The sequence below is a fragment of the Echinops telfairi genome, unplaced genomic scaffold, assembly GCF_000313985.2.
Source record: "Echinops telfairi isolate 266 unplaced genomic scaffold, ASM31398v2 ScPeMD7_3533;HRSCAF=4204_0, whole genome shotgun sequence".
In the NCBI taxonomy this organism is placed as follows: Eukaryota; Metazoa; Chordata; class Mammalia; order Afrosoricida; family Tenrecidae; genus Echinops; species Echinops telfairi.
In genome coordinates, this window is record NW_022107431.1 from 39785981 (window position 1) to 39809801 (window position 23821).

General features: G+C 55.5%; 2 protein-coding genes across 2 annotated transcripts; one reads left to right on the forward strand and one right to left on the reverse strand.

Moving 5' to 3' along the window:
* Positions 1-287: 287 nt before the first annotated feature.
* On the forward strand, positions 288-4009 carry SMPD2 (sphingomyelin phosphodiesterase 2). Its single transcript, XM_004702177.2, has 10 exons — positions 288-406; positions 634-730; positions 833-909; positions 1359-1452; positions 1602-1691; positions 1919-2001; positions 2126-2258; positions 2356-2460; positions 2621-2774; positions 2891-4009. Exons 1-10 carry the CDS (start codon positions 357-359, stop codon positions 3277-3279), a joined length of 1272 nt encoding a protein of 423 aa, XP_004702234.1. The 5' UTR covers positions 288-356; the 3' UTR covers positions 3280-4009.
* On the reverse strand, positions 3610-15773 carry MICAL1 (microtubule associated monooxygenase, calponin and LIM domain containing 1). Its single transcript, XM_045294635.1, has 25 exons — positions 15758-15773; positions 13999-14297; positions 13708-13915; positions 13432-13536; positions 12975-13079; positions 12385-12540; positions 11695-11795; positions 10535-10792; positions 9728-9843; positions 9510-9636; positions 9320-9401; positions 8875-9019; positions 8239-8429; positions 8022-8110; positions 7825-7866; positions 7527-7610; positions 7259-7415; positions 6027-6097; positions 5524-5797; positions 5263-5378; positions 4886-4999; positions 4695-4788; positions 4396-4495; positions 4228-4301; positions 3610-3908 (listed from the first exon to the last, which is right to left on the reverse strand). The coding sequence occupies exons 2-25, from the start codon at positions 14248-14250 to the stop codon at positions 3760-3762; spliced, it is 3210 nt and encodes a 1069-aa protein (XP_045150570.1). The 5' UTR covers positions 14251-14297; positions 15758-15773; the 3' UTR covers positions 3610-3759.
* Between the last annotated feature and the right edge of the window lie 8048 nt (positions 15774-23821).

Consider the following 23821-nt stretch of genomic DNA (forward strand, 5'->3'; position numbering starts at 1 on the left):
CTCGCAGCGTCGGGGAGCCCAGCACCCTGCGGGCGTTCGCAGGCTCGGGATTCCCCCGGGCCCCGCGAGCGCCGGGCTTTCGCAGCAGATCTTCTTTCCGGTTTGGCTGGCGGCGCGCGGCCAGTTAGTGGCCGAGAGGGCCAGTTGCCCGGGAGACGCGGGCGCCCTTCCCGGGACGCGCGCCCCCCAGGCCAGACTCGAGGGAAAGGAGGCCGCGTTGGAGCCCCGGCGCTGAGCCGCCCGGGGTCGGGGCGTGACATCCAGGCGGCGCCCCTGTTGGCGCCCTCCCTGCCCGTCTCGGCCAGGCAGCCTTGGGAACCGCGAGCCACCCCTGCAGTCCCCAGAGCGGCCCCGCCATGAAGCCCAACTTCTCCCTGAGACTGAGGGTTTTTAACCTCAACTGCTGGTGAGTGTGGCCAACCCGTGGTGTCTAGGGCGTCCGGCAGTCGGAGCAAGGGGGCCTGCCTCGCCTCCTGGCCAGGATCCTACACTGATCTAAGGTCTTGCGGCACATTGGGGAGCCAGCACGGCCGAGGCTCAGCGCTGGAGGGGCCTGCTGCCAGAGGGAGGGCAGAGCACCCCCAGTGGTCACCTCCCCCAATGGGCAGCTCCCCTGGCCCTTCTGCCCTTCAGGAACATTCCCTACTGTAGCAAGGACCGGGTAGACCGTCTGAAGCGCTTGGGAGACTTTCTGAACGTCGAGAGCTTTGATCTGGCTCTGCTGGAGGAGGTAAAGTGGCGGGCTCTGGTAATGGGACTGGGGCAAGGGAGCAGGAGGGGCACTGAGGGATGCAGGAGGGGGCCCTCCTGGCACCCTAACCCTTTCCCTCAGGTGTGGAGTGAGGAGGACTTCGAGACCCTGCGACAGAAGCTGTTGCCCACCTACCCAGCTGCACACTACTTCAGGAGGTAAGAAGGCTGCCCACCTGGAAGCCTGTTGTCAGACCAGGAGGCGCTTGGGTGAAGCAACCATTCCCTCAGGTGCCTCCACCTCCTCCACCCCTCCTGGGTGGAGCAGGAAGAACTTCAGCCTTATTAGGCCATCCCAATCTCCAACACAGGAGGTTTGTCCCTTGTTCCAGGGCTGGTCCCACGACAGAGAAGAGAGGGAGGAAGGAAGGTGGGGCCCAGCATTTCTCTTCCTGTCTTTCCTGGCAATTAAGCAGGGCTTGACTGGGGTCAGCAGTTTGAAACCACCAGCCGCTCCTCAGGAGAAAATCGAGGCTTTCTACTCCCAGAAAGGGCTCTTCTTAGAAACTCATAGGGGCAGTTCTACCCAGCCCTCTAGGCTCACTGAGTCATGGCAGTCAACTCAATGGCTGCGAACTTGGTTTTTGTTTTTCTTTTTTGACTTTCAGTGGAATAATTGGCAGTGGCCTTTGCGTCTTCTCCAAACACCCAATCCAGGAACTCGCTCAGCATGTCTACACCCTCAATGGCTACCCCTACATGGTGAGCCTGACTACCGACCTCCTACACCTCCTTTCTCACTTCCCAGCCGCCAGGACTGTAAAGTGGAGGGGGCGGCCCTCCTAGCACTGCAGGGGATGGGCAGAGGTTGGGTAGCAGTGCCCTGAGTCCCTGTACCCTCCGACCCCCAGGTCCATCATGGCGACTGGTTCTGTGGGAAGGCTGTGGGGCTGCTGGTGCTTCATCTCAGTGGGCTGGTGGTCAATGCCTACGTGACTCATGTGAGTGTAGCCCAGTGCCGGGGCTGGGACAGGCCACCTGGTCCCGAGGAGGAGAGCTGACACGCCTTGGCCGTATGGCCTGGGTGTGAGGTTGGGTGGGTGGGTGGGTGGGGCTCATAAAGTCACAGCAGGCAACCCTCTTCTGGAACATCAGGGAACAGACAGAAGCTTCAGACTTTGCCCCTGGGACTGTCTTATCTGTCACGATCTTGCTTTATCTGGCTCAGCTCCATGCAGAGTACAACCGACAGAGGGACATCTACCTAGCACATCGTGTGGCCCAAGCTTGGGAACTGGCCCAGTTCATCCAGTGTGTGAGCCTGGGCTTGACTGGGAAGAGGGATGGGACCCAGGGGCTGAGGGGTGGCCAGGGCACCATTGACAGGCCAAAGCTGTTGGAGGACTTCCAGCCTCATCCACCTGGCTTCCTCCAGCCACACATCCAAGAAGGCAGACATGATTCTGCTGTGTGGGGACCTCAACTTGCACCCAAAAGATCTGGGCTGCCGCCTCCTGAAGGAGTGGACAGGGCTGCAGGATGCCTACTTGGAGACCCAAGACTTCCAGGTGAGGCCCTGGCTCATTTACTTCCTCCCTCAGGAACGCCTAGGTGTCATCCTGGCCCCCCACTCCCTTTCTCTCACGCAAACCGTTGTGCACGCAGGGCTGTGAGGAAGGCTGCACGATGGTGCCGCATAACTGTTACGTCAACCAGCAGGAGCTGCAGCCATTCCCCTTTGGCATCCGAATCGACTACGTGCTGTACAAGGTCAGGCTCCGCCCTCGTTGCACCTCCACCACCGGGCACCTCACCAGCCTGTGTGCTTCCTGTGTACCCAGACTGGTCTTAGAGGAGGGACAACTGAGAGCTGGCTCTTGGGGAAATAGCCCTCCTGTGTAAGCTGCTCTCTGGCCCTCACTCTTCCTAGGCAGTTTCTGGGGTCTGCGTCTCCTGCAAGACGCTCAAAACCACTACAGGCCATGACCCTCTCGGTGGCACCCCCCTCTCTGATCATGAGGCTCTCATGGCAACCCTGTGTGTGAGACACAGCCCCCCACAGGACAGCCCCAGCCTGGCCCGTGGTGAGTCCCCCCACCCCCCACCCCTTCCCCTGGGCAAGCTCTCCTCTGCCTCCCCACTCAATACAGGCCCTGGACCCTGACCCCCTTTCTTGCCCCATCACCCTGCCTTGTTCTAGAAACAGCAGAGATGCCGCCATTGGTCACAGTGCTAAAGGAGGCCTGCATGGAGCTGGGCTTGGGTCTGGCTCAAGCTCACTGGTGGTTGGCCTTCGCCAGCTGTGTGGTTGGCGGGGGACTTCTGTTCCTGGTGTTGCTGTGTGCACTGGTGGCTGGTGGGGACAGCGGACAAGTGGCCTTGCTGCTTCTGGGCCTCAGTGTGGGCATGGTGCTGGGGGCAGGCGCCGTCTACCTCTTCCACATGCAAGAAGCCAAAGGCTTGTGGAAGACCCAAGCTGAGCTCCAGCATGTGCTGGGCAGGGCTTGGGATGCCCAGGACATGGGCTCTAGGCCTCGACCAGCCCAGCTCCTGAGGCAGCAGCTGGACAACAGAGCTGTAGAACAATAAAGCTTGATGGTATTTCGTGCCTCTACCCTGGTTTTTGGAGGGGCAGTGACGGGCCAGGAGTCAGAGTGACTGCCCCAATATAGGCCACGAGGCTCCTACATATCATCTGCCCTTCTCAAAAAAATCCTCACTGCCATGACCTGGTCAAAGAAAGCACAGCCGCCCCTGTGGGTTTCTGAGACTGACTCTTTTCGGGCCAAGAAAGCCTCTTCTTTCTCCTGCAGAGCGGCTGGTGATGTTGAGCTGCTGCCCAAGCAGCCTAGTGGGTAATGTAACCCACAATGCGACTACATCCCTTCTAGCCGCCAACAAGGCAACAGGAGCTTTTTATGTGAGCAGGAGCATTTTTATTGTAAACAGTGAGGCCTCTCCCAGCAGCCTAGATAGCAGGGTGCCGTCGCCTTGTGCTTGTGTGAGACCAGGCCCTGGCCCTGCGCACACAGCGGGAGGTGCACTGTGGGCCGGAGGCAGACAGCCCACCTAGCGCTGGGTGCTGGACCCCAGGGGCAGTTCGCTGAGCCTGCGCTGCTCCTGGAAGCGGATGAGATCATCTCGCTGGTTCACCACGTCCACCAGCTTCTGCAGGATCTGCTGCTCAGCCTGCCGCTCGGCCGCCGTTTTCAGGGTTTCTGAAGGAACAAGGGGAAGCTGAGAGAGACAACCCAAACCTGGCGTTGGCTTCTGTACCCTGGGCTGTGTCCCCGTCAGTAAAATGCGGTCCGTTAACACACGTGGTTTCCAGCCTGACTTAGAAGCAGTGCCTTTGGGGAGGGAAACACACGAGTGCCGGAGGGTGCAGCTCTGGGGCAGTTGAAGGGTGAGGTGGGGGCCTTGGAGCACCATCCTCCGGTGTCCCCCTGAACTGGTTTGGGTATACCAGCCCTCTCTGAGACCACGAGGCTCACGCAACACCAGCGCCATGCCTGCCCCTCCTGACATCCCACCTACCTTCCCGGTTTATGTAGCCTCGCAGTTCCTGGTCCAGCTGCCTCTGTTTATCCTCCAAGTTCAGCTCCTGTGCCCTGTGGGGGTTGGGGACAGATGAGGCACAGCTTCTAGGGAACCCCTAGGCCCTGGCTGGGGCCCAGCTCACTGCCAGCACACCCCGCCTCTTACTTGATCATGAGCTCAGCCTCTTCCTCCACCAGCTGGTCTTTCTTCTGAACGAGCTGCAGCAGCTGTTCTAGCCACAGCCTCTTCTGCTGTTCGGGGGAGCCTGATAAGAAGGAAGACATAGTCGTCAGGAGGTCTCCAGCCTAGGGCTCCGGAGAGACAGAGCCCAGAGATAGAGTAGCATTATGGGTATGAGGCATGTCCAACTGCTGTGGTTGGATGGGGGTGGGGGGTGGGGCACACACTGCTAGGAGGTGGGGTGTACAGGGGTGGTGTCTGAGCTTGTCCTCATTTTCACTCACTGCTCTGGCGCCTCAAGGACCGCTCCAGATTCCTGCCCTCCTCCTCCAGCTGCCTCAGAGAAACCTCGATCTCATTCTGTCGCCGTTGGATGGCCTGAAAGATACAAGACAGAGGGCTGCACATGCTGCACCAAGGGGGCTCGGACCCCCAGTGTGGGAACTCACAACTTCCAGGAACTGCGGGGTCTCACCTGGGCGATGCAGAACCTCTTCATCTCCTCCTCCTTGGCACGGCGCAGTAGGGTGCGGCGCCACGTTGGGTACTTGCTCAGGGTGCCTGAGTTCTTGGCAAACATCAGCAGGGCCTGAGGCAGGGCCAGACCAGTCAGCGGCGGGTAGGACTGACCCCCACCCGAGGGATGGGGCCCGGGGAAGCCTCATTTGGGAGGGGCAGAAAAGACTGGACTGGACGCGGAGTGCCTTCTAGTAAGGCGGAGGTCCAGAGACAGGAAGGAGGCAGACTCAGAGAAAAGGACAATCCAAGAGCAGGATGCAGGAGAGCATGGTGTCGACTTCCAGTGGACGGGGATGGAGGCGTCCGGTGGAGGCCAGGGTTCTTCCCACTTACCTGCTCTGTGGCCTCATCCAGAGCAGCATCTTCCTGCTCCTCCTCTTCCTCTTCACTGGAGAGGGAGCTCTCCCCTCCCTCCTCCTCCAAGTCCTCAAGGGCTGAGCTAGGGAGCCCTGAGCAGAGAAGAGAAACATGGCTTGGGATCCCCATACCAACTCCTTCCATCCCCCCCAGGATTCCCTGAGCAGGACCACCACCCATCACGGCACCCCAGACCTGGGGCGGCACATCTGTGAGCAGAGGCAGACAGATAGTTACCTGGAGGCCCCTGGGCTGGCACTCCCCAGCCTACAAAGCTCCCCTCCAGCGCCTGGCGAGCCAAGGCCGAGCAGCTTCGAGGGGGCTTGGGAGGGGGCTCCATGTCCAGGTCGGGGGTAAGACTGAGGGAGGACAACCGCTGTCGCTCTGGGCTGGAGAGGCGGATCAGCCGGCGGGTGGGCTGGCTGGGGCTCACAGCAGGACCGGCCCCCGCCTGGGGGATTGTGGGTAAGGAGGGGGCTGATGGCAGGCTGCCACCTGGGGTGGATAGCTCCTGGAAAAGCCATATGATCTGGTCAGTGAGGGGCCACGGCCTCCCCTTTTAGAGTGCTCCACATTTCCTGCTTCCCGAGCAGTGCCCACCCACATTCCGGATGCTGGAGACACACCAATGAATCGGACAGACCAGAATCCCTGCCCTCACAGAGTTTACAAAGTGCAAGGCTGGAGACATTCACACCCCCTACATCCTGTGTCCACCCAACATACATCCACCACCTTACCGGGCTCTCGGGGCCTCTGCTGTCCTCTTGGTGGCCTGTCGGGGGCAGGTGCTGGAGGCAGTAGTACAGTCCTGATGAAAGGGGGAAGGAGGAGGAGGAGGGAGGCATGAGACGGAGGTAGGTGTGAGGTGAAAGAGGGAGCGGGGCTTTGGATTTGCAGGTGCATTTCTGCCAACCTCCATTTTGGTTCCTTTAAACCAAAAAGCTCACTGCCACCACCAGGTCAATTCTGACTCATGGCGAAACCTTTGGGAGAAAGAGGAGGCTGTTGTGGTAGTTAACGTAATCTGTTGTCAACTTGAGACTGTTAAGAGTGAAGGGGTGGAGTCTAGCCTGTCAATCAGGTCGCAGATTAACGACCTCATTTGGGAGGCACAAACGGAGATAAATAGCTCACTGGAGGCCAGACACAGGCTCACTCCCTGCGAGACATTGCTGCTGACAAGACACATGGAGCTACACTAGAGCCCTGGAGCTGGAGAAGCCATGTGGGGACCCTAGCCAGCGTTGAGATGCTTCCACAGCCACTGGATCCACAAGGCTTGTAACCCACTGGCCTGTGATCTTCCTGCAGTTGGCGTCATTGCATATGTTGTGTGAGTCTGAAGAGGAATTTATATGGTATCGGACATATGGGCTAATATCAGACTTATGGACTTGATCTGGACTGGGATGAGATGTTTTCTTAATGTACAATTGCTCTTTAATATAAAGCTCTTTCTTCTACATGTATGAGTCTCCCTGGATTGGTTTCTCCAGTCTACCCAGACTCACACAGCTGTCTACTCCTGTAAAGAGCTCTAGTCTCAGAAAGCCCCAGGTGCAGTTTTCTCTGTCCTCTAGGGCTGCTATGAGCTGGCATTGACCCAATGGCGGTGAGTTTGGTTTGGTTTTGAGAAAAGAGATTAGGATTCTTCTTTGAATTTCGGGAGCAGGGCAGCTCATCTTTCCGCTGAGGAGCGGCTTGTGGATTTGAACTGCCAACCTTGTGGTTAGCAGACCAACAATTGGATCCACTGCACCACCAGGGCGCCTCCCTAGGTTCTCAGATTTCCTTCATTTGGAACCTTGGAGGAGACAGAAAGGACTTTGAAGTCACAGGCAAAGAAGTCCATCTAGGGCCTGTTTCTGCCTCCTGCCCAGAACCCCGGGTCCCCTCCACCCTGGACCTCCTTGGCCAGATAATGGCATCAGCCCCCAAGTCCCTCTGGAGGCCTCTCAGGTCCACTCACCGTCTCCTGGATGCTGCCCATAGCCCCCTGGCCACAACGTGGCCTCACAGGCGTGGCAGTGGAAACAGCTCCGGTGGAAGAAGCGGCCGTTCGCACCGAGACGTTCCAGGAGATAGAGCCGCTCCCCACAGAGTGCGCACAGGGCCTCTGCCCCAGCCTGCACCCCAGACACCAGGTCAGCTGCATGGACCCAGGGCCAGATGCCACATTCCCCCTGGCACGCCCTGCCCCAGCCAACCCAGGTCTCCACCAGCTGGCTGACTCTCACCTCTGGGCTTTGGGGTGGGGGCGTCAGGGGTACACTGGGCTCTGGGACAGGTGGCTGTTCAGTACTTGGAGTCTCAGCCTCTGCCTGAGAGGGAGTATGGCTCAGGCCAGGAGGGTGGTGGTGGGACTGGTGGGGGCAGGAGTGTACATACAGATGAATGGGCAGGAACAGGAGCGGGAGGGGAGTGGCAGGGCAGGAGGAGAGTTAAAGGTCGAGGGCAGGGAGCACGGGGAATGAGCTACCAAGTCAAGAGGATAGAACAGGGGACAGAGGCCATGCAGCCCCTGGTCGAATTTACCTCCAGGCAACGTTTCTTGCCACCAGAATCCTCCCCATTTGCCTGCAAGAAGTCCTTGCCCCTGAGCATGGGGCTCCAAGCTCCTAGCCCCACTTCCTCCATTCTGAATGGCCTCCCACCACCACCTAGGGCCACCCCCACCCCTCCCCACTCTCCACTGGGCATGCCTGCTGGCTCCAACCTTGCTCTCTCCCCACCTGGGCCCGGGTCCGTTGCAGGGTCCTCTGCATTTTGCCAAGGAACAGGACAGCGCTGGAGGTCCCCGCAGGGCCTTGGCTGACAGGGCCTGCATAGAGTAGGTTGTCAGCGGGGAATGAGGCTGATATTGCCCTGTGTGCAGACGCCACCGTCCTGTCCCCCAGGGGGGCTCTGAGAAGGCTCCCTCAACCTCTCTCTCCTCCCTCCCCAGGTCACCTGGGCTGGGGGCCTTGTTCTTGAAGGTGCTGTGGAAGTGGCTGAGGTAGGCAATGAGGCCCAGCGGGTCACTCCCCGCCACCATCGCCTCAGCTGACATCACCGGCGTGATGCCCAGCTCCTGCTCTGCCATCTTCAGAGCCCACGAGGTTGCTTCCAGAGCTCCCACCCCCTGCAGGTCAGAGGGCTCCCTGTGGGCACAGGGCAAAGACGGCCAGTGGAGACAAGGTCTGTCACCACTGGGGTGGGGGTGGGGGGGAAGAGACAGGACCAGCAGAGGAAGGGGACCCAAAAAGAAGAGCAACTCGGGTGGGTTCTGAGTTTCCCCCTCTGCTAGCACCCACCCATTGGTAGCTGCTCTGCTCTGCGGAGGGAGGGGGGACACCCTGTATTCATAAAACTCGCTCCTATCTGATTGGGTGTGACTCTCACAAGGGGGCAAGAATTCCCTCTCTAGGGAGTGAAGTGTGGGCCCGAGGCTTATTAGGAACCGGTGGAGCTGGGGCCTCAATGGGCATGCCACCTCCCACCAACAACCTGGCTCCATTCCTCACTGCCCCAAGCAGAGCATCCAGGGCAGGAAAGGGAGAGGGGGTGTCAGAGAAGGGGCCCACCCCTGTCTGAGCCCGGACTCACCTCAGGGTGGGCTGCAGCCGATGCACCAGGGCACACAGCGCTAGTCCGTTCGCCCAGGAGGAGGACAAGTCGGTGACGCAGACCCCTGGGTACCCAGCGGTCTGCGCCTGGCACCAGCGTAGCAGCGCCTCCTGGGTGCCTGTGCCTGAGGGAGAGAAGGTGCTGCTGTGTCCCAGCCCCGCTGCACTGGGAGCCAGTGTGGAGGGGTGGTGTTCTCCACAGGTGGGGGTAGGTGCCGTCTAAGGTGGCGCCTCTGCCATGCCAGTTTTCTCATTTTAAACCACCCCTTTTTGGAATAAAGTGGGGCCACCTGGAAGGCGGCAGGCTGTGGGCCGAAAGGGTCTGGGATGCCCAGAGGCCTGTCCTGCCGCCTTCCTTCCCCCACCCCCTCACCCCAGTGTGCTGGTACATAGGTGAAGTGCCCTGTGGAGGAGGGGCGGCTCACCAGTGCCCAGCCTTCCGGAGTCGGTCTTGTCATTCTTCCTCTGCGCAGGCTCCTTGGCTACCACGTCATACAGCTCTCGCACCTAAGGCCGTGAGTCAGGCTGACCGTGCCCCCACCTCAACCCGTGGAGGAGGGGTCTACACAAGAGGGGAAGCCCTGCAGGGAAGTCCCAAGGTGGACAGAGTCTGACCTGGTTGGGGGTCACAGCCCGCAGGTTCAGGTTGGGGTAGCGGGTAGCTGGGTCCAGCCCGTACTGGTCCATGTTGCGATGCATGTTCTCTGGGGTGGTCTGTGACAGGAGCTGATACAGGCTCTCACTGGGGGCGGGTGGGAGGACAGCCATCAGCCCCCACCCCTCAAGACTGCCAGCCCCTCTCCCTAACCACCCCCAGTGTCCTCAGGCCTCACCGCTCAGCCAAGACCTCCAGGGGCTCAGCACATTCGGCCCACCGCTTCACCATCCAGGCTGCATCAAAGGCGGCCAGGAAGCCCCGGGCCACTCCAGTGCCCAGGGGCCAGAAGGGCTGCAGGGTCAGAGGGACAGTCAGAAGCTTCGCGAGGGTCCCGTGAGAAGACCCCCTAGCCTAGATGGCCCCAAGGTCAGACTGGAGGGACTCCCCTCCCCACACCAGGTAGTTTCTCACTTCCACATGGAAGAGTCCCTCCTTCCTCAACAAGCAGACCTGCAGACCCCGCCTCCCTGGGTGGCACAAACAACTACCGCGCTTGGCTGCTAACTGAGAAGCTGGACTTGCCAGTCCATCGTTGGAAGAAAACCCACTGCCATAGAGTTGATTCCAACTCACAGCGACTTACAGGACAGGGTGGAACTGCCCTTGTGAGTTGGTTGCCAAGACTGTAAATCTTTATGGGTATAGAAAGCCGGAGGTCCTGAACTGCCGACCTTCTGGTTAGCAGCGCAACATGTAACCCACTACGCCACCAGGGCTTGGCGGAAAGGCCTGGCGGTTTCCCTCTGAGAAATTAACGCCTGGAATTCCCACAGAGCACAGATCCACTCCAACACACATGTGGCCGCCATGAGTGAGAAGGGACTTGATGGCGCTCTGGGGCAACGTCCCCTCATTCTTCCTAGTAGGAAACTTCCTCCTCCCACCCGGAAATCCTGTACCCCCTTAGTAGCAGTCCTTGTCTTTCCAAGCAGCAGGAGACTCCACCCTCCTCCCCAGTCAGGGCCCCCCTGGGCACCCTCACCTCCACCAGGCAGTCCCCGACCAGTCCCAGTAGCAGACGGGCACCCTGCTTCTCCTGCACACGCGCAGAGCTCTCAGCCCGCATCATGCTTGTGAAGTCAAAGGCAGAGACATCTGGCCGCCCATGGGCATCCTGGGCAAAATCCAGCTTCCCCAGCTTGCCATGGGTGGCGAAGTCAGCAGCAGCCCGGACAAAGCGCTGCAGAGCCTCGGGATCCACATTGGCACTGTCCAGGAGCTGATCGGTCTCCGAGTAGTCCTATGTGGCCAACAGATAAGATCCAGTGGGGGACCAACAGCCAGTCCCATCCCAGGCTGCACGGACTGAGATTCAGAGGAGAGAAGGGGCCACAGGGCAATGGAAGGCAAAGTGGGGGTACCTAATCTTCCAGGTCTTGCCTCACCCCGCTACTGAGGGCCCCAGGCACTGCCCTGCCACATACACTTGCTTTGGACCAAAAACAAGGAGCTTTTCAGAGCCTCAGGTACCTCACCATTTCAAGGAACCGGGCCTCTCTCTCAAGGTCCCCCTGAGTGAATGGGGAAAGACCTGCATGGCTCCCCACGGGGCAGCAGGCACAGAACAGGCAGTTAGGGAAGTCTCTCCACAGTCACTTGCTGTTTCTTACACACCAGACACCACTCAAGGCACTGGGTATTGGCCGTAAGAATGACAAACCAAAGTCCTTGCCCTCGGGGAGCTTACACTGGCAGTCCCCGAAGTCCCGGGCCAGAAAGGGTGGGAACACCCGACGTAGGACAACTTCTCCTTGGCCTTGTAGCGCTCTGTAAATCTGCCATCACTTAGAAAGGACTAAGCCAACTCCCACTGGAAACGGAAGCCTTGACCACAGCCACCTTCCCCTGCTGCACCCAGACTTCCAAATCATCGAAAATATTTGAGTCTTCTCTTGCACTAAAGGTGATGCTAATGATGATGACACACACCTGTTTTGACCCACCGTGAGAGAGTGATCTCGGCCTGCCTGCATAGTGACCGTAGAAGGCAGTTAGCTCTGAATATGGCACCAGTCACCATGGAAACCCGAGGGGTCTGTGGGGCATGGGCAGGAGAGGATGAGGCCCCTCCTTATCCCATCTTGGCTGTTTCCTCCCAGGACCCCACCACCCCGCCCCTCCCTGCCCGGGCCTGGGTCCCACCTGGCGCAGCACCCCCAGTCGCAGCAGGCACTGCTTCTTAGCTGTCATCACGAAGTAGTGGGTGTCATCCTTGTAGTACACAATATTCTCCAGATCAATGCCTGGGGACGAGAATGGAGAAGGACGTGTGTGTGTCTCAACTCTCCAAAAAACCCCAGGGTGACCTGACCTGACAGCAGGAACCTGAGTGCAGATGGCAGTGAGCAGGCTCCCAGGCACACAGGGGCCATCTGTCTCAGGGCGAGGGCGAGGGCAGCAGCTGGGAGACCTGCACCTCACAGTCCCATGCTGTGCATGCCAGCCTGGGCTCACAAAGTGGGGTGTGTACCCCGAGGGAGGCAGGGTGGTGTGTAGCCATGGTAAACACAGGGCATCCTCTTGAAGGGTCACTTGGGCTGTGGATCTCTGTGGTTTTCTATTAAAGCCCTTCCTATAAAGGAATCCAGAGGAAAGGAACACGATGGAGTGGGAAGAATCAAGCTGAGTCTTGCTTCCGGGCACGTGCACTCCGAGAGAGAGTTCCAGGCCGGGTCATGCAGGTTGGCCTGCCGAATATCCCGGGGCACAGGCTCTCTCCCACTTATTGCCAAGCCACAGAGGTGGGAGGGCGTGAGATTTTTGGACAGAGGCCACCACAGGGAGCAAGTGGAGGGAGCCAGACCACAAGCAGGCCAAGGAAGGGTCCCCCACCTGTGGCCTTGAGCAGGCTCTGGAAGAACTTCTGGTTGTAGATCTTAGCCACGCCACTGATCTCCTGCACCTGCGTCTCCTCCACCGTGCGCCCGTTCACAAAGTTGGCTGTGATACCAATGGCCAGCTTGCCTCGCATTTCCCAAACTGTGAAGCCTGGGGGTGGGGTGGGGGGTGAGAGGGGGTTGTTGTCCAGGGTGGGTAGTGGCTGAAGGACAAGAGGTAAAAAAGCCAAAACCCAACCCTGCTGCTGGTGAGTCAGTTCTGCCTCATGGCTCTCTGCCTCGTGGTAACCCCGTGTTACAGAGTAGAGCTGCTCCACGTGGTTTTCTCAGCTGTAATCTTTACCAAAGCAGATGGCTGGGCCACTGGGTGAGTTTGAGCCCTAAGTCTTTAAAAGTTAGTTGTCGTAGATACCTTCTAGTCGGTTCAAGCCCATAGCGACCCTCTGAACAACGGAATGAAACACTGCCCCCTCCTAACAACTGTTATGTCACAGCCCCTTGTTGCTGACACTGTGCCAAGTTTCAAACCATTTGCATCACGGATGAAGGGTGGAACAGCCTCGAACACCCACGGGAGTCACTCACCTTCAGGGATGAATTTACCTCCAGCAGCTGAGATGAGGACATCGAATTCATAGTTGGCCAGTTGGGCCGGGGGATTGGGCTGGAAATGGGCACGCCAGCCACTCCCTAGGGCAGAAGGTGTGAGAGGCAGAAGGGTGAAAGCCTGTAACCCCTCCCCCCACCTCAACACTCCCAGGGAAAGCCAGTAAGATCATTAAAATAAATATGTAAAGGTCTTGAGAGTATAGAAAGCAGTCACACGTTGTCTATCGAGTTCCACCTTCACAACAGCCACAGAAAGGAGGTTAGAAAGAAAACGTCACCCCCATTTTACAGATGCTCAAAGTGAGGCTGAGTGGATCCCCCAAAGTCACCCTATTAGAAAGGTAGACTCAGCTGACTCCCAACCCTGGCCTGTTTCTTCCACAGACAAGATCTCCCTGGTGGGTATGGTTTCTGGGAACAGAGGAATACTTACCCTTTTGGGGAGGGGGCTGGAGGTGGCTGAATGTGACACCCCAGTGAATTTCCACTCCCAGAAGTAAGGCCAACTTCAGCAGTAGCAGCTGCAGCTGCCGGATGCCTGGAAGGGAGGCGGACATCAGAAACAGGGGCAGCCTCCAAGGGCCTCAGTGTGAGCTCTGAGGGTCACTTGGTTGAAGTCCCTCTTGCCCACATTGCCTCTTGACTGACCCAGTAGCCTCCTGCCCCCACAACCTCTCCCACCCACTTCAGGCCACCATGTGGTGCTCACTGATGTGGTCTAAGGTGCCCGTGCAGAAGCGCCCATAGAACTTCTTAGCGCCGAGTGCCCGCAGGTCATGGATGGTGAAGGGCCAGAGGTGGAGCACATTGTGCCGGGAAAACTTGGTGCGTTTTTCTACCAGGACCACTCGGGCCCCCAGCAGTGCCAGCTCCACAGCAGTCCGAAGCCCACAAGGTCCAGCGCCCACCACTAGGCACTGTGAACACAGGGCAAGGAGGCCTCAAATGCTGTCCCCCTCCTTGATGCCCCCCACTTCTGCTCCCCCTCCTGGGGACCCACCTTGGTGTGGGCACAGGCCCGGCCCTGCTGGTACACAGACTGGCCTGCTCGCTTGTCCAGCTTGGCCCACAGGGACTTGGCACTCCAGTAGTTCAGCTGGGCCTTGATCTTGTGGTACTGGGCCAGCCCCCCGCCGGCCTCCACCCCCAGGGTCTCACATAGCCCCTGAAAGCTGCTCAGCACATCCTGGCACAGCTGGGCCTGCAGGAAGCTCTCAAAGTAGGCATGTGCTGGGTTGGGGGGGGTGGCCATTGTCCTGGAACTCCCAGGGAGGGCAGCAGCTGTCACAGACAGTGTGGCTGTTGGAGAGGAGAGAAAGGGAGGTTGGAGAAAGGGGGTGTGTGTTTGGGTTCCCTATCTGATTGACTCTGTTCCTCCTTACCTCCCCCCACCACCACCCAAGAATCTTCAAAGATAGCTGCGGTCACAGCACTCAGAATGAAATTTGCCAAATTTGGAAATGAAAAATCAGCAGTCCTGGGCATTGAGGGCACTGGGACGCCCAAGGAGCCTCCAGTTCTCAGTCTAATGCATTGCTCACCCTGGGGCCCAGGGGGCAGGAGTTCATAGCTTGCCTTCTGGAGGCCATGGAAACTGGCCATGCAGGCATTTCTCAAACGTGGGATGGCCACAGTGCCATGCCCGGGTGGAAGGTTTCCCCAGGGCCCATAGAGATCTCAGAGCCGGCTCCCCACCCCCAGCTGCTAGACACACACTGTCCCGCCTCACCCCAGGTCCTCCTCTCCCCGTGCTGCTCATCGCACGCACAAGGGTGTCCCGTGCTGGGCAGCTCTCCTCCTCAGCACTCGTGCTGGCCAGCTGAGGGCGGGGGCGGGGGTGGGGGTGGGGGTGGCGGTCTCTAACTACTGCATAGCTCCACTTCCCACCTCTAAAACTACCTCGGCGGGAGGATGTTGCGACTGACTGGGTGACAGAAGCCTGGGTCTATTTCTGACTCACTGTGGTCAAAAGCACTTCCCCTGGCCGCTTGCCTCTGCTGCTCCTGAGAGCGGGCGGGGGCGCAGGAGCTGGTTCCCCACCCAGCCTCCTCCCACTCCAGTCGACGCCCCGCCCCGTCCCCATCCCCATCCCCAAGGGAGCTCTGGCACGCTCTCCCAGGAATCTGTGCAAGACAAGACCGCCTTTGTCCCCCCCAACCCCACGCTGCAGACGCCAATCCTCCGAACAACTGGAGAGGGTCGGAGAGGTTCTCATGCTGGGCCCGGAGGGATCAGAAGGCACAGATGAGTGGTCGGGGTGGTGGGGGACGGTGAGCGACTGGGTCAGCTCTGGGAGGACGCCGTCCTCACCCCCAACTCCCAGACCCTCGGGTCCTAACGGGAAGGGCTCGAAAGTCACCCGCTGGGTGTCACCTGGACCAGGGCGGACCGGATCTCCGAAAGAGCGAAGATCTCCCTTGGGGGGGGGCTGGAATCGTGGAAGGAGGAGGACCTCTGTCAAGAGCTCGCATGGGGCGACCCAGCCTGGCTACCGCCACGACAAAGAATGTGCGAGGCGCGGGAGGAGGCTCCGTGCTCAGCGGTCCCGCAGGATGGAGAGGGAGCTGGACCGCTGGAGGCGGGGCGGGACCCACGCTCCGGGCAGTCAAGTCTGGAGCCGGGCTGCGTGGGGACCAGCCAGGGTGGAGGGGCGGGCCGCCCCGCCCCGGCGGGGACCGCGCTCCCCCGGAAGTGGCCCTGCCCCCAGCCCCTGCCCCGGAGGGCAGGGGGCACACAGCTGGCGCAGCTGGCCGACTTACCGGGCGTCGCGGGAGCCGGGAGGGGTCGCTTCCTGCCAAGTCCGGGCGGCCGGCGGGGGCCGGGGGCAGGGGTGGGGAAAGGGGAGGTGGAGGCGGCGCCGAGGGCGCGCCCGGCCCGGAGTCCGGCGGGTGGGGGCTCGGAGGCGCGGAGCGCACGGCCGGCCGGAGCTGTAAGAGCTCCTCCGGGGCGTCGCTAGACCGGTGAGCCCGGCTGGGGACAGCCCCGAGCCCGCCTACGCCTGCAGGGTGGCGCCCGAGGGCGTGGTGCTGCAGGCACTCCGCTGTGCCTGGGGGCGGGGACCCGGGTCCCGCCCCGTGGCTCCCAGGAGCTGCAAGGCGGGACAGGGGCGGGGCAGTGCCCCCGGACTCTTTCTCAGCTCCAACGGGACTAGGCCCTCTCCAGCAGGCGGGACCCTGCGAAGCCACTAGCCCTCCGGAGGAGCTGGCGGGTCCAAGGGTGGCGCCGGAAGGTCTGTGCCCGCCTCAGTTCTCCCACGGCCGGGATGCCATTCTACCGACCCAAGCTCAGACTGCCCACTCGGCTGCAGATCTGCCTCTAGACGCGAGCAAGTGTGGGACAAGGGCGTCTTGGGGGAAATGAAAGTTTGTTTAGGGGAGGTGCTAATTCCCCGATATTTAAGAATGCCTAAAGTGAGACTCCCGCCCCCTCCCCCACCCCCAAACAACTATCAGAACTTAAAAAGTCTTGCGGGACCTTGGGGATCAACTTCCTCACCTTCATTCCGATAAAGCCACAGCACTGAACATCCAAAATAATTTAACTAGTTGAAACTGAGCAAGGCATCAATTCCCATTTATTTGGCATCTACCACGAGCGTAAACTTAATCTCGATGCTCACAATAGTCTCCTTTTATCGAAAAGGAAACCAAGGGTCACAGAGATTCTCCGATCTGTACAAGTTACACAGCATGTGGCAGAACTGGTATTAGGGTCTGGGTCTCCATGACACTGTATTGAAATGCCGGCATTATAGAGGCTGCATCGTGTTAGGGGAGGTGAAACAGTTACACTGGGAACATTAACAAAACCAAGAAATAAACGAGAAGCTTTCTGTCCCTGAGACCCAAGGACGGGAGAGAGCTAGGGGCTCCATAGTTCCTCTGCTCTTCTCACTCTGCATTTTGTCCTGAAACCCTCTGCGACCCCCTGAGACCTACACACTCACCCTTCCCAGCTTGAGCTAAGAAGCAGGCAGGGGGAAATGCTCACTCTGTGCCAGAAGAGGGAAATGAGTCAGGGCACCCTCAGGAAACTAGGGCAGCTTCCCAGCTGGGCCATCTAAGCCCTGGAACGTGATTCCTCCGTCTTTGGCCTGAAGTGAATTTGCTGAACACCAGACACACCCATATTTAAAAACACAATGTAAAATGTTCTAAAGTCCACTCTGAATGTGTTATCAGCCTCAGAGCCACCTCATTTCCCTTTCATGAGCAAATTACAACCAGCTGCCCTGGCGTTTGCAGAGGCCCGGCTGGGTCTGGCCATGACTAGTGATGCAGCCAGCCAGCCAGGGCTTCCAACCAAGTTCCCTTTGACGCCCTGCTGAGAACTTGGCTTTCCACCCCTTCAAATTCAGTCGCTGGGGGTGCAGGGGGTGGGTGGGGTGGGGGGTGTACAAATTCGAAGTAGGGGTCGAACCTCTTAGAAACCCTAAGCCCAACCAGACAGTCTGGCTCTCTAAATGACAAATGGTAAAACACTGACTTCAAGAAAGATCACAGAACCAGGGTGTGATCATCAGAGCAGAGAAACTGACTTTATACTCATTAAAGATGTCCGCTGCAGCCTAAAGCAAGGTCTTTAAAGATAGAAAGCAGGGTCAAATATATTGGTACAGAACCCAGCTCTGGTCAGATTCTAGTTTGGGTTGACCTCGGAAAAGTCACTGCCATCTTTTTATCTCTGAACGGAGATGAAAAGCTTCATGACTCAGCCTCCACAGCCCATTTTCACGCTAAAATCCAATCGTTCAGTGTTGGTGAATCCAAGGAAGGTCCAGTTGGGAAGAGCAAACTGAATTCTACTTATAGAACTCTTTACAAAATGACCTTAAGGTGAAAAGAACACATTTATTATTCATCTCAAGGCATCTCTCTCCTTCATTAGGAGCTTCTTTGCGTTGTGATCCACTTTTTGTGTGTCTATAGAACGGAACACACTGGCACCGTCACATTCGGACCGTTCCAGTTGGATCCAAGACGTGGCCAGTACATGAGAAGTCAGCTTTAAAAGGGTTCACAGTCTAATGCGGTTGCAAATAATTGTGCCAGCATTGGCTTTCGTTTAAAAACCTGAGTCATTAGGACAGGCTTCCCTTTGCTCTAACTCCTGCTGTGTTCTGTCTTCCTGCAATGCCATCCTTACCTTCCAACTTCTCATCTCCTGGGCCTGAAGCCAGAAACTAGGCCCCTAGTATTCCAACTGCATGTCTAACCTAACCTATAGCATGGCCTTGTAGCTGTGCATCAGTGAATTCAAACTAGACAATGGTCCTGCACTGAGGATGCCGTATGACCAGATACATAGGGTTTTCCCAGTATGACAATAATTAAAAACGGGGCCCACAGTATACAGAGGCTGTGCCAGGATAGCTTGAAGGAGATTAAACTTGCTGATATCTAGTCAATGCTGACTCAGTGACCCCCTGTAGGTTTCTGAGACTAACTTCCTGGGAGTAGGAAGCCCAGTCTTTCTCCCTAAGAGCTGCTGGTGGTTTTGAACTGCCGACCCTGTGGATCACAACCCAATTAGTAACCACTAGTGACATGTAGGCTGAATTCTGACAGCTGAACAGACATGTCAGAAAGTAGGGGTGGATGGGGTGGGCAGAAACCTTTCAAGGAGAAACCACTTGGTTAAAAGTTCCAAGGAAACTGGGTGTGTTTGGGGAACCACCTGCCAGGTGTGGTGTGACTGGAAGTGAGCATCGGGAAGAAGGGCCCCAGGGGAAGAAGGATCCGGGGACTGTATTCTAAGTCCAATGGGCAAAGGATCTTAAGCAGAAATGACTACATTTGCATAATGAGAATGCAAACATTCATTTTACAAGATACTCGGTGATCAGGGATGCTGTTGAGCAGAAAGAGCTGTGTCCAGAAAGGTGGTGGGGTGGGTGGGGGCCTTAGCAGGAGTCCAGGTATGAGGCCACATTGCCCATCAGGATGGGAGAAGCACAGGGATTCAAAACCTATCTTGAGGTGAACCTGGCATAGCTTGGTGATGGAGTGTGTGTAGTGTATCCACACCAGCGCTGTGGGAGAAAGTTGGGGCAGTCTGCTTCTGCAGGTTACAGCCTTGGAAACCCTCTGGGGCAGGTCCACCCTGTCCTTGAGTCAGGAGCAACTCACTGGCAGTAGGTTTGGCTTGGGTTTTGATTTGTGTGCTTTTTATTTAAGTACCTTACCCAGAAGTCCAAGTGGAATGATATCATAACTTTCAAGATAACACAAGGAACTTTAGAATGTTATACTCTGAGCAGTTATAAAGGTTAAAAATGCAAATACATTCGGGATCAGTCCAAACTTTTTTCCCCTGGCTTTTTTATTATGAGAATGCTTATGTGCTACAAGCTCTAAAATTATTGGGAAAATCTACCCAGAAGACACTTCATCCTCCTTAAGTTTCTCACGAAGGCTTGGCTCTACAAATGAGGACGGTTTTGTTCTGAATTCTAATAGCCTATGGAAATTTCACTTTAACTTTTCATTGAACCAAAACCCCAAAGCCAAGCTATACTTTTCAAAAATCATATTCAAATTCACATTTGCTCCAGTGTTGCAGATATTAAGACATTAAGAGTTAAAAAATAATAAAGGTTGTTACCATAAAATGGTGGGTTGAAGCTTCCTGCCACAAAAGATGCCACTCTTTCTGAGATGGGGGTGTGACTAAGCCTAGATTTGATTTTAATGCCCCAGTGGCACAGGGGCTATGCACTGGGCTGCGATCCTCAAGGCCGGGAGTTGGAAACCACCAGCCAGTCCTTGGGACAAAGAGAGGGCTTTCTACTCTGGTAAACAACCTCGGAAACTCTCCGGGGCAGTTCTACCTACCCTGTCGTTTAGGGTTACTGACTCGACAGGGTTTTTTGGTTTTGTTTTGAGTATGCAGCTAGACGAATGAAGTTGCAGATCCATCAACAGGCTCCCTAGTCGGGGTGGGGGTGTAGAAGACAGAGCTTTTATGAGAACTTTGTGAAGGGTTTGGGGGAGGAGGGGTTGGGCCTGCCTCTGCCCCTCTGCTTGTCTCAGGCTGTGGGACTTTAACCTTCTGCTCAGCTCGGGTGAGAGACTTTTCATATCCTCTCTCAGACAGACACTAATTCTTGCCTCGGTCTTAAAGAGAATTTACCTTTCTCTTTTTAAACCGTCAGGTACTCTAAGAAACATTTATCATGGTTTTCCTTCCTTCTAATGACAGTCCTAGGAGGTAGGACTCAGCTACTACATTCCTCAAGTGGGGAAGAATGGACAAGGTTGACATTATTACAAAATGACAGAAAAGGGAGTGGTCTTTGCCTATCATCAGCATCCAATCCAAGTCCCAAGGTCAGGGAAGTTCCATCCTGACCCCTGCTCAGTCTTTTTGCTGTCTTTCTACACATTGCTTGTATAGAGTATCATTTTTCAGACTCGCTGTCAAGAAAACACAAAAGCTAAGAGGGTCCCTGGCTAATGTTAACTCAGTATGTTCAAGACCCTACATTTTGTGTTGGAAAAAATTAAAAAGCCGTTTATGTGCTTGCTTACAAGTTCTCATGTGATGTTTCAAGGTGAGAATGAAACACACACACACACACATACTGCAGCTCCCATCAGCCTGTGCTGCTTAATTACGTGTAAAGAATGTGACAGCAAGACACTCACAATGACTTGCCCCTTACTTCTCCAACAGCACATTCCTTGTATCTGCTCTTTACAAAAGGAACAAAGGGGTTGTTTCCAAAGGCCATTTCTCCAAACCGATTTACAAGAGCCCAACAAAACAAAGGATTTTAATATTGAATTTTTTTTTACTGTCCCTTGAGTTTTGATTGGGAAGTCACATATTCAGGACTCCGGGAAGGAGGTGCAGAGGGCCAGCTCAGATCTTCCTGGGAAATGTGTCTTTAACCTTTGATCATGTGATCCCAGGCTGACAGCAGAGAGGGGGCTGAGGGACTTGTATTCATGCTGATTCCGTTCACACAGTGGCATCACCCCCTGGGGCAGTGATGGCATTCCTGCTACTGTTCTGCCAGAAGTTCTTGGTTTGGTTCTAGTTCAGAAAACTGCCTTGAAAAGAGGTAGTCTGGAGGGTCTCAATTCCACTCTTACGGTCCTCTAACCTGACTCACTGTCATCAGCTCAATTCCAACTGATAGCGACCCTATAGGATGGAGTAGAACTGCCCATTTTGGCTTCTGAGACTGAATTTACAGGGGTAGATAACCTCATCTCTCTCTCAGAGCAGCTGGTGGGTTAGAACCACTGACCTTGTGGTTAGCACTACTGCCACCAGAGCTCCTTTCTTATTAAAGTCGCCCCCAGAACTGCAGGAAGCTCAATGGGGCTCTTGGCTTCTTTCAGTTTTTAAAAATTCAGTTATTTAAACTTAGAAGCTTAGGATGTGACTTACTGCATTATTTTAAAAGCCAGGGAGGAAATAAAACAGGTATACACTTACAATGCTTTCAATCAGAAGTTCGAAATAAGGGCTTGCTTAGCTCAGAGCCCTGGTAGCATTGTGCATATGTTGGGCTGCAAACCAAAAGGTCAGCAGTTTAAAAACCACTGGCTGCTCTGCAAAAGAAAGGTGAGGCTTCCTACTCCTACATAGCCTTGGAAACCCACTGGGGCAGTTCTACTTTGCCTGTAGGCTCACTGTGTGTCCACATGAGGGCAGGGCATTTGGGTTTTGTAAGCCATTTTGTCTTAGTAGTGAACTACATACCGGTACTTCATAGTAAATTTCAGTTAAGCCCAAGTCAATCTTAGTCCAACCAGTCTTATGACATCAAGCTCACCACCTAGAAAAACTCCATCTTAGTTTCAAGACTGGTGGCAGTAGCACGGTGGAATCACTTGCTCCTCTGTCCATCCTAACTCTGCCACATCCTGTGACCCTGGGAGAATGATGTCATCTCTTTGAGCCTCAATAGACTCATCTGAAAGATAGGTAAATTTGCTTGCCTCATAGGAATGCCATGAAGATAATGATAAATGCACTTCACACGGATTCCAGGTGTGTTCCTGACACTGCTCCCCTCTGGGTGCTAGTCATGGTCTGAGGTGAATCAAGGCCCCAAGCACCAGGTGTTGTACACGGCCTGTTTTTGTGTGCCACAACAGGAAAAAGGCTTGAGAATGCAGGGGCAGGGAATTCGTTACTGTGGTTCTTCTAGCCAGTCTCTTAACTCCCATTAAACGACCTTTTCCTACACGAGTCTAGTAAGGTGGAGGGATATACGGAGAAGATCCCCTCATAATCGTGAACAGGATCCCCTCGAATGCCGCCCTGCTGCTGCGGCATATAAATTAAGCTTGAGAAGCAGGAGGGATCTATTACCAGCAAGAGCCAGGTAACGGGGTGTGGGCGCAAGTCCCGGGACTGAGATTCCTGTGCAGTGAACCTCCGGAGACAGAGCGTGAGACACAGCGGTGGACTTCCTAGCCCATGGGACAAGCAAAGCCGAGTGATTCTGTGCAGGATGCTGACTTGCGGAGTGGTGCGCGCCTTGGGACACTTAATTCAGGGAACTGGGTTTGCTGACCTACGGAGTTTAAGCCGAATGCCTTCGAGTTGAGGATTACAATGGAGCAGTAAACACATGTGGGCATGTATTAGCAGACCTGAAAGAACTTTGTAACATGTCCTGATAAACAACTGTATCCCGAGCATTTCTCAGTTGCAACACAGCCTATCAATTTCCTTAATAAATCCCTTGTGAGTTTGTCTGAGTTCTGTGTCACCATTACAATGACAATGAGAACCTAGAGAGGTGAAACAGAGCACTAAACAAGACACTGCTTACCGAGCAGCACTCAGGTATGACCCTAAAGCTCTTGGCAATGCTTCTGGTGTGCATAGTGTCCTTGGATGTCGCAGATGGTATTGTTACTCCAGTTTACGAAAACCTAGTTAAGAGTCTCATTTTATTCCTCAGCCGTATCTACCCAGTTTCTCATGATATCTCTAACACAAGACACAACTGCAGCGGATGCAAGAGGCCGAGGCTCAAAGCAGAGATGTTAAGAAAGGGGAATGAGCACTTATTTTGATGGTAGCAGCTGAAGTCATCCCAAAGCTAGCCCCTCCCTGCAAGGAAGACCAAAGGAATTCCTCAGCAAAAGTGCCGGGGTGCGTTTCAGTACTAGAAAGCATAATGACTCTTACGATTTTTTCCAGGAAGTGCACTTTGTACTTACAGACTCATTAAAACACCTGGAGTGGTATCCATTTAGTGGGAAATGAGTTGTGAGATGCTTATCATCCAGAACTCTGCCAGAAGATATTTTTATGACCGAGACAGGCCATCAAGCTAGAAACGGCTCTCTCGGAATATGGCTAGTGCCAGGGAGGAATGGAATTTTAATTTTATTTAGATGGAAATTTACAAAATTTACATTCATTTCAATTACTGAAGAAAATTTTAAGTATGTTTGGAACTACTTGAATATGTGAAACTAGGTTTTCAGAGTTTATGAAATTTCATAAATTTTATGAAGCTGATGCACAGGATCAGGTATATCGGGTGAACCTTACAGCCACAGGGATGGCAGTAAGCATAAAATACACGCCAACATTTGAAGATGTAGTATGACAACGAGAATGTAAAGCCTCTCATGAGTACATTTTAATGTTGATTACATGTTGACATCATTTTGTAAATGGTGGGTTAAGTCACAACACCTTAACATTAATTTCACTCATCTACTCTTTGTGTGTTTGATGTGGCCGTGAGAAAATTTAAAATGATGTATGTGCCTATTGCTTCTTTTGACAGCGCTGAGGTCGACGCTCACAAAGCGAGTTTAAACATGTCAGGTAAGTAGCCATGTACC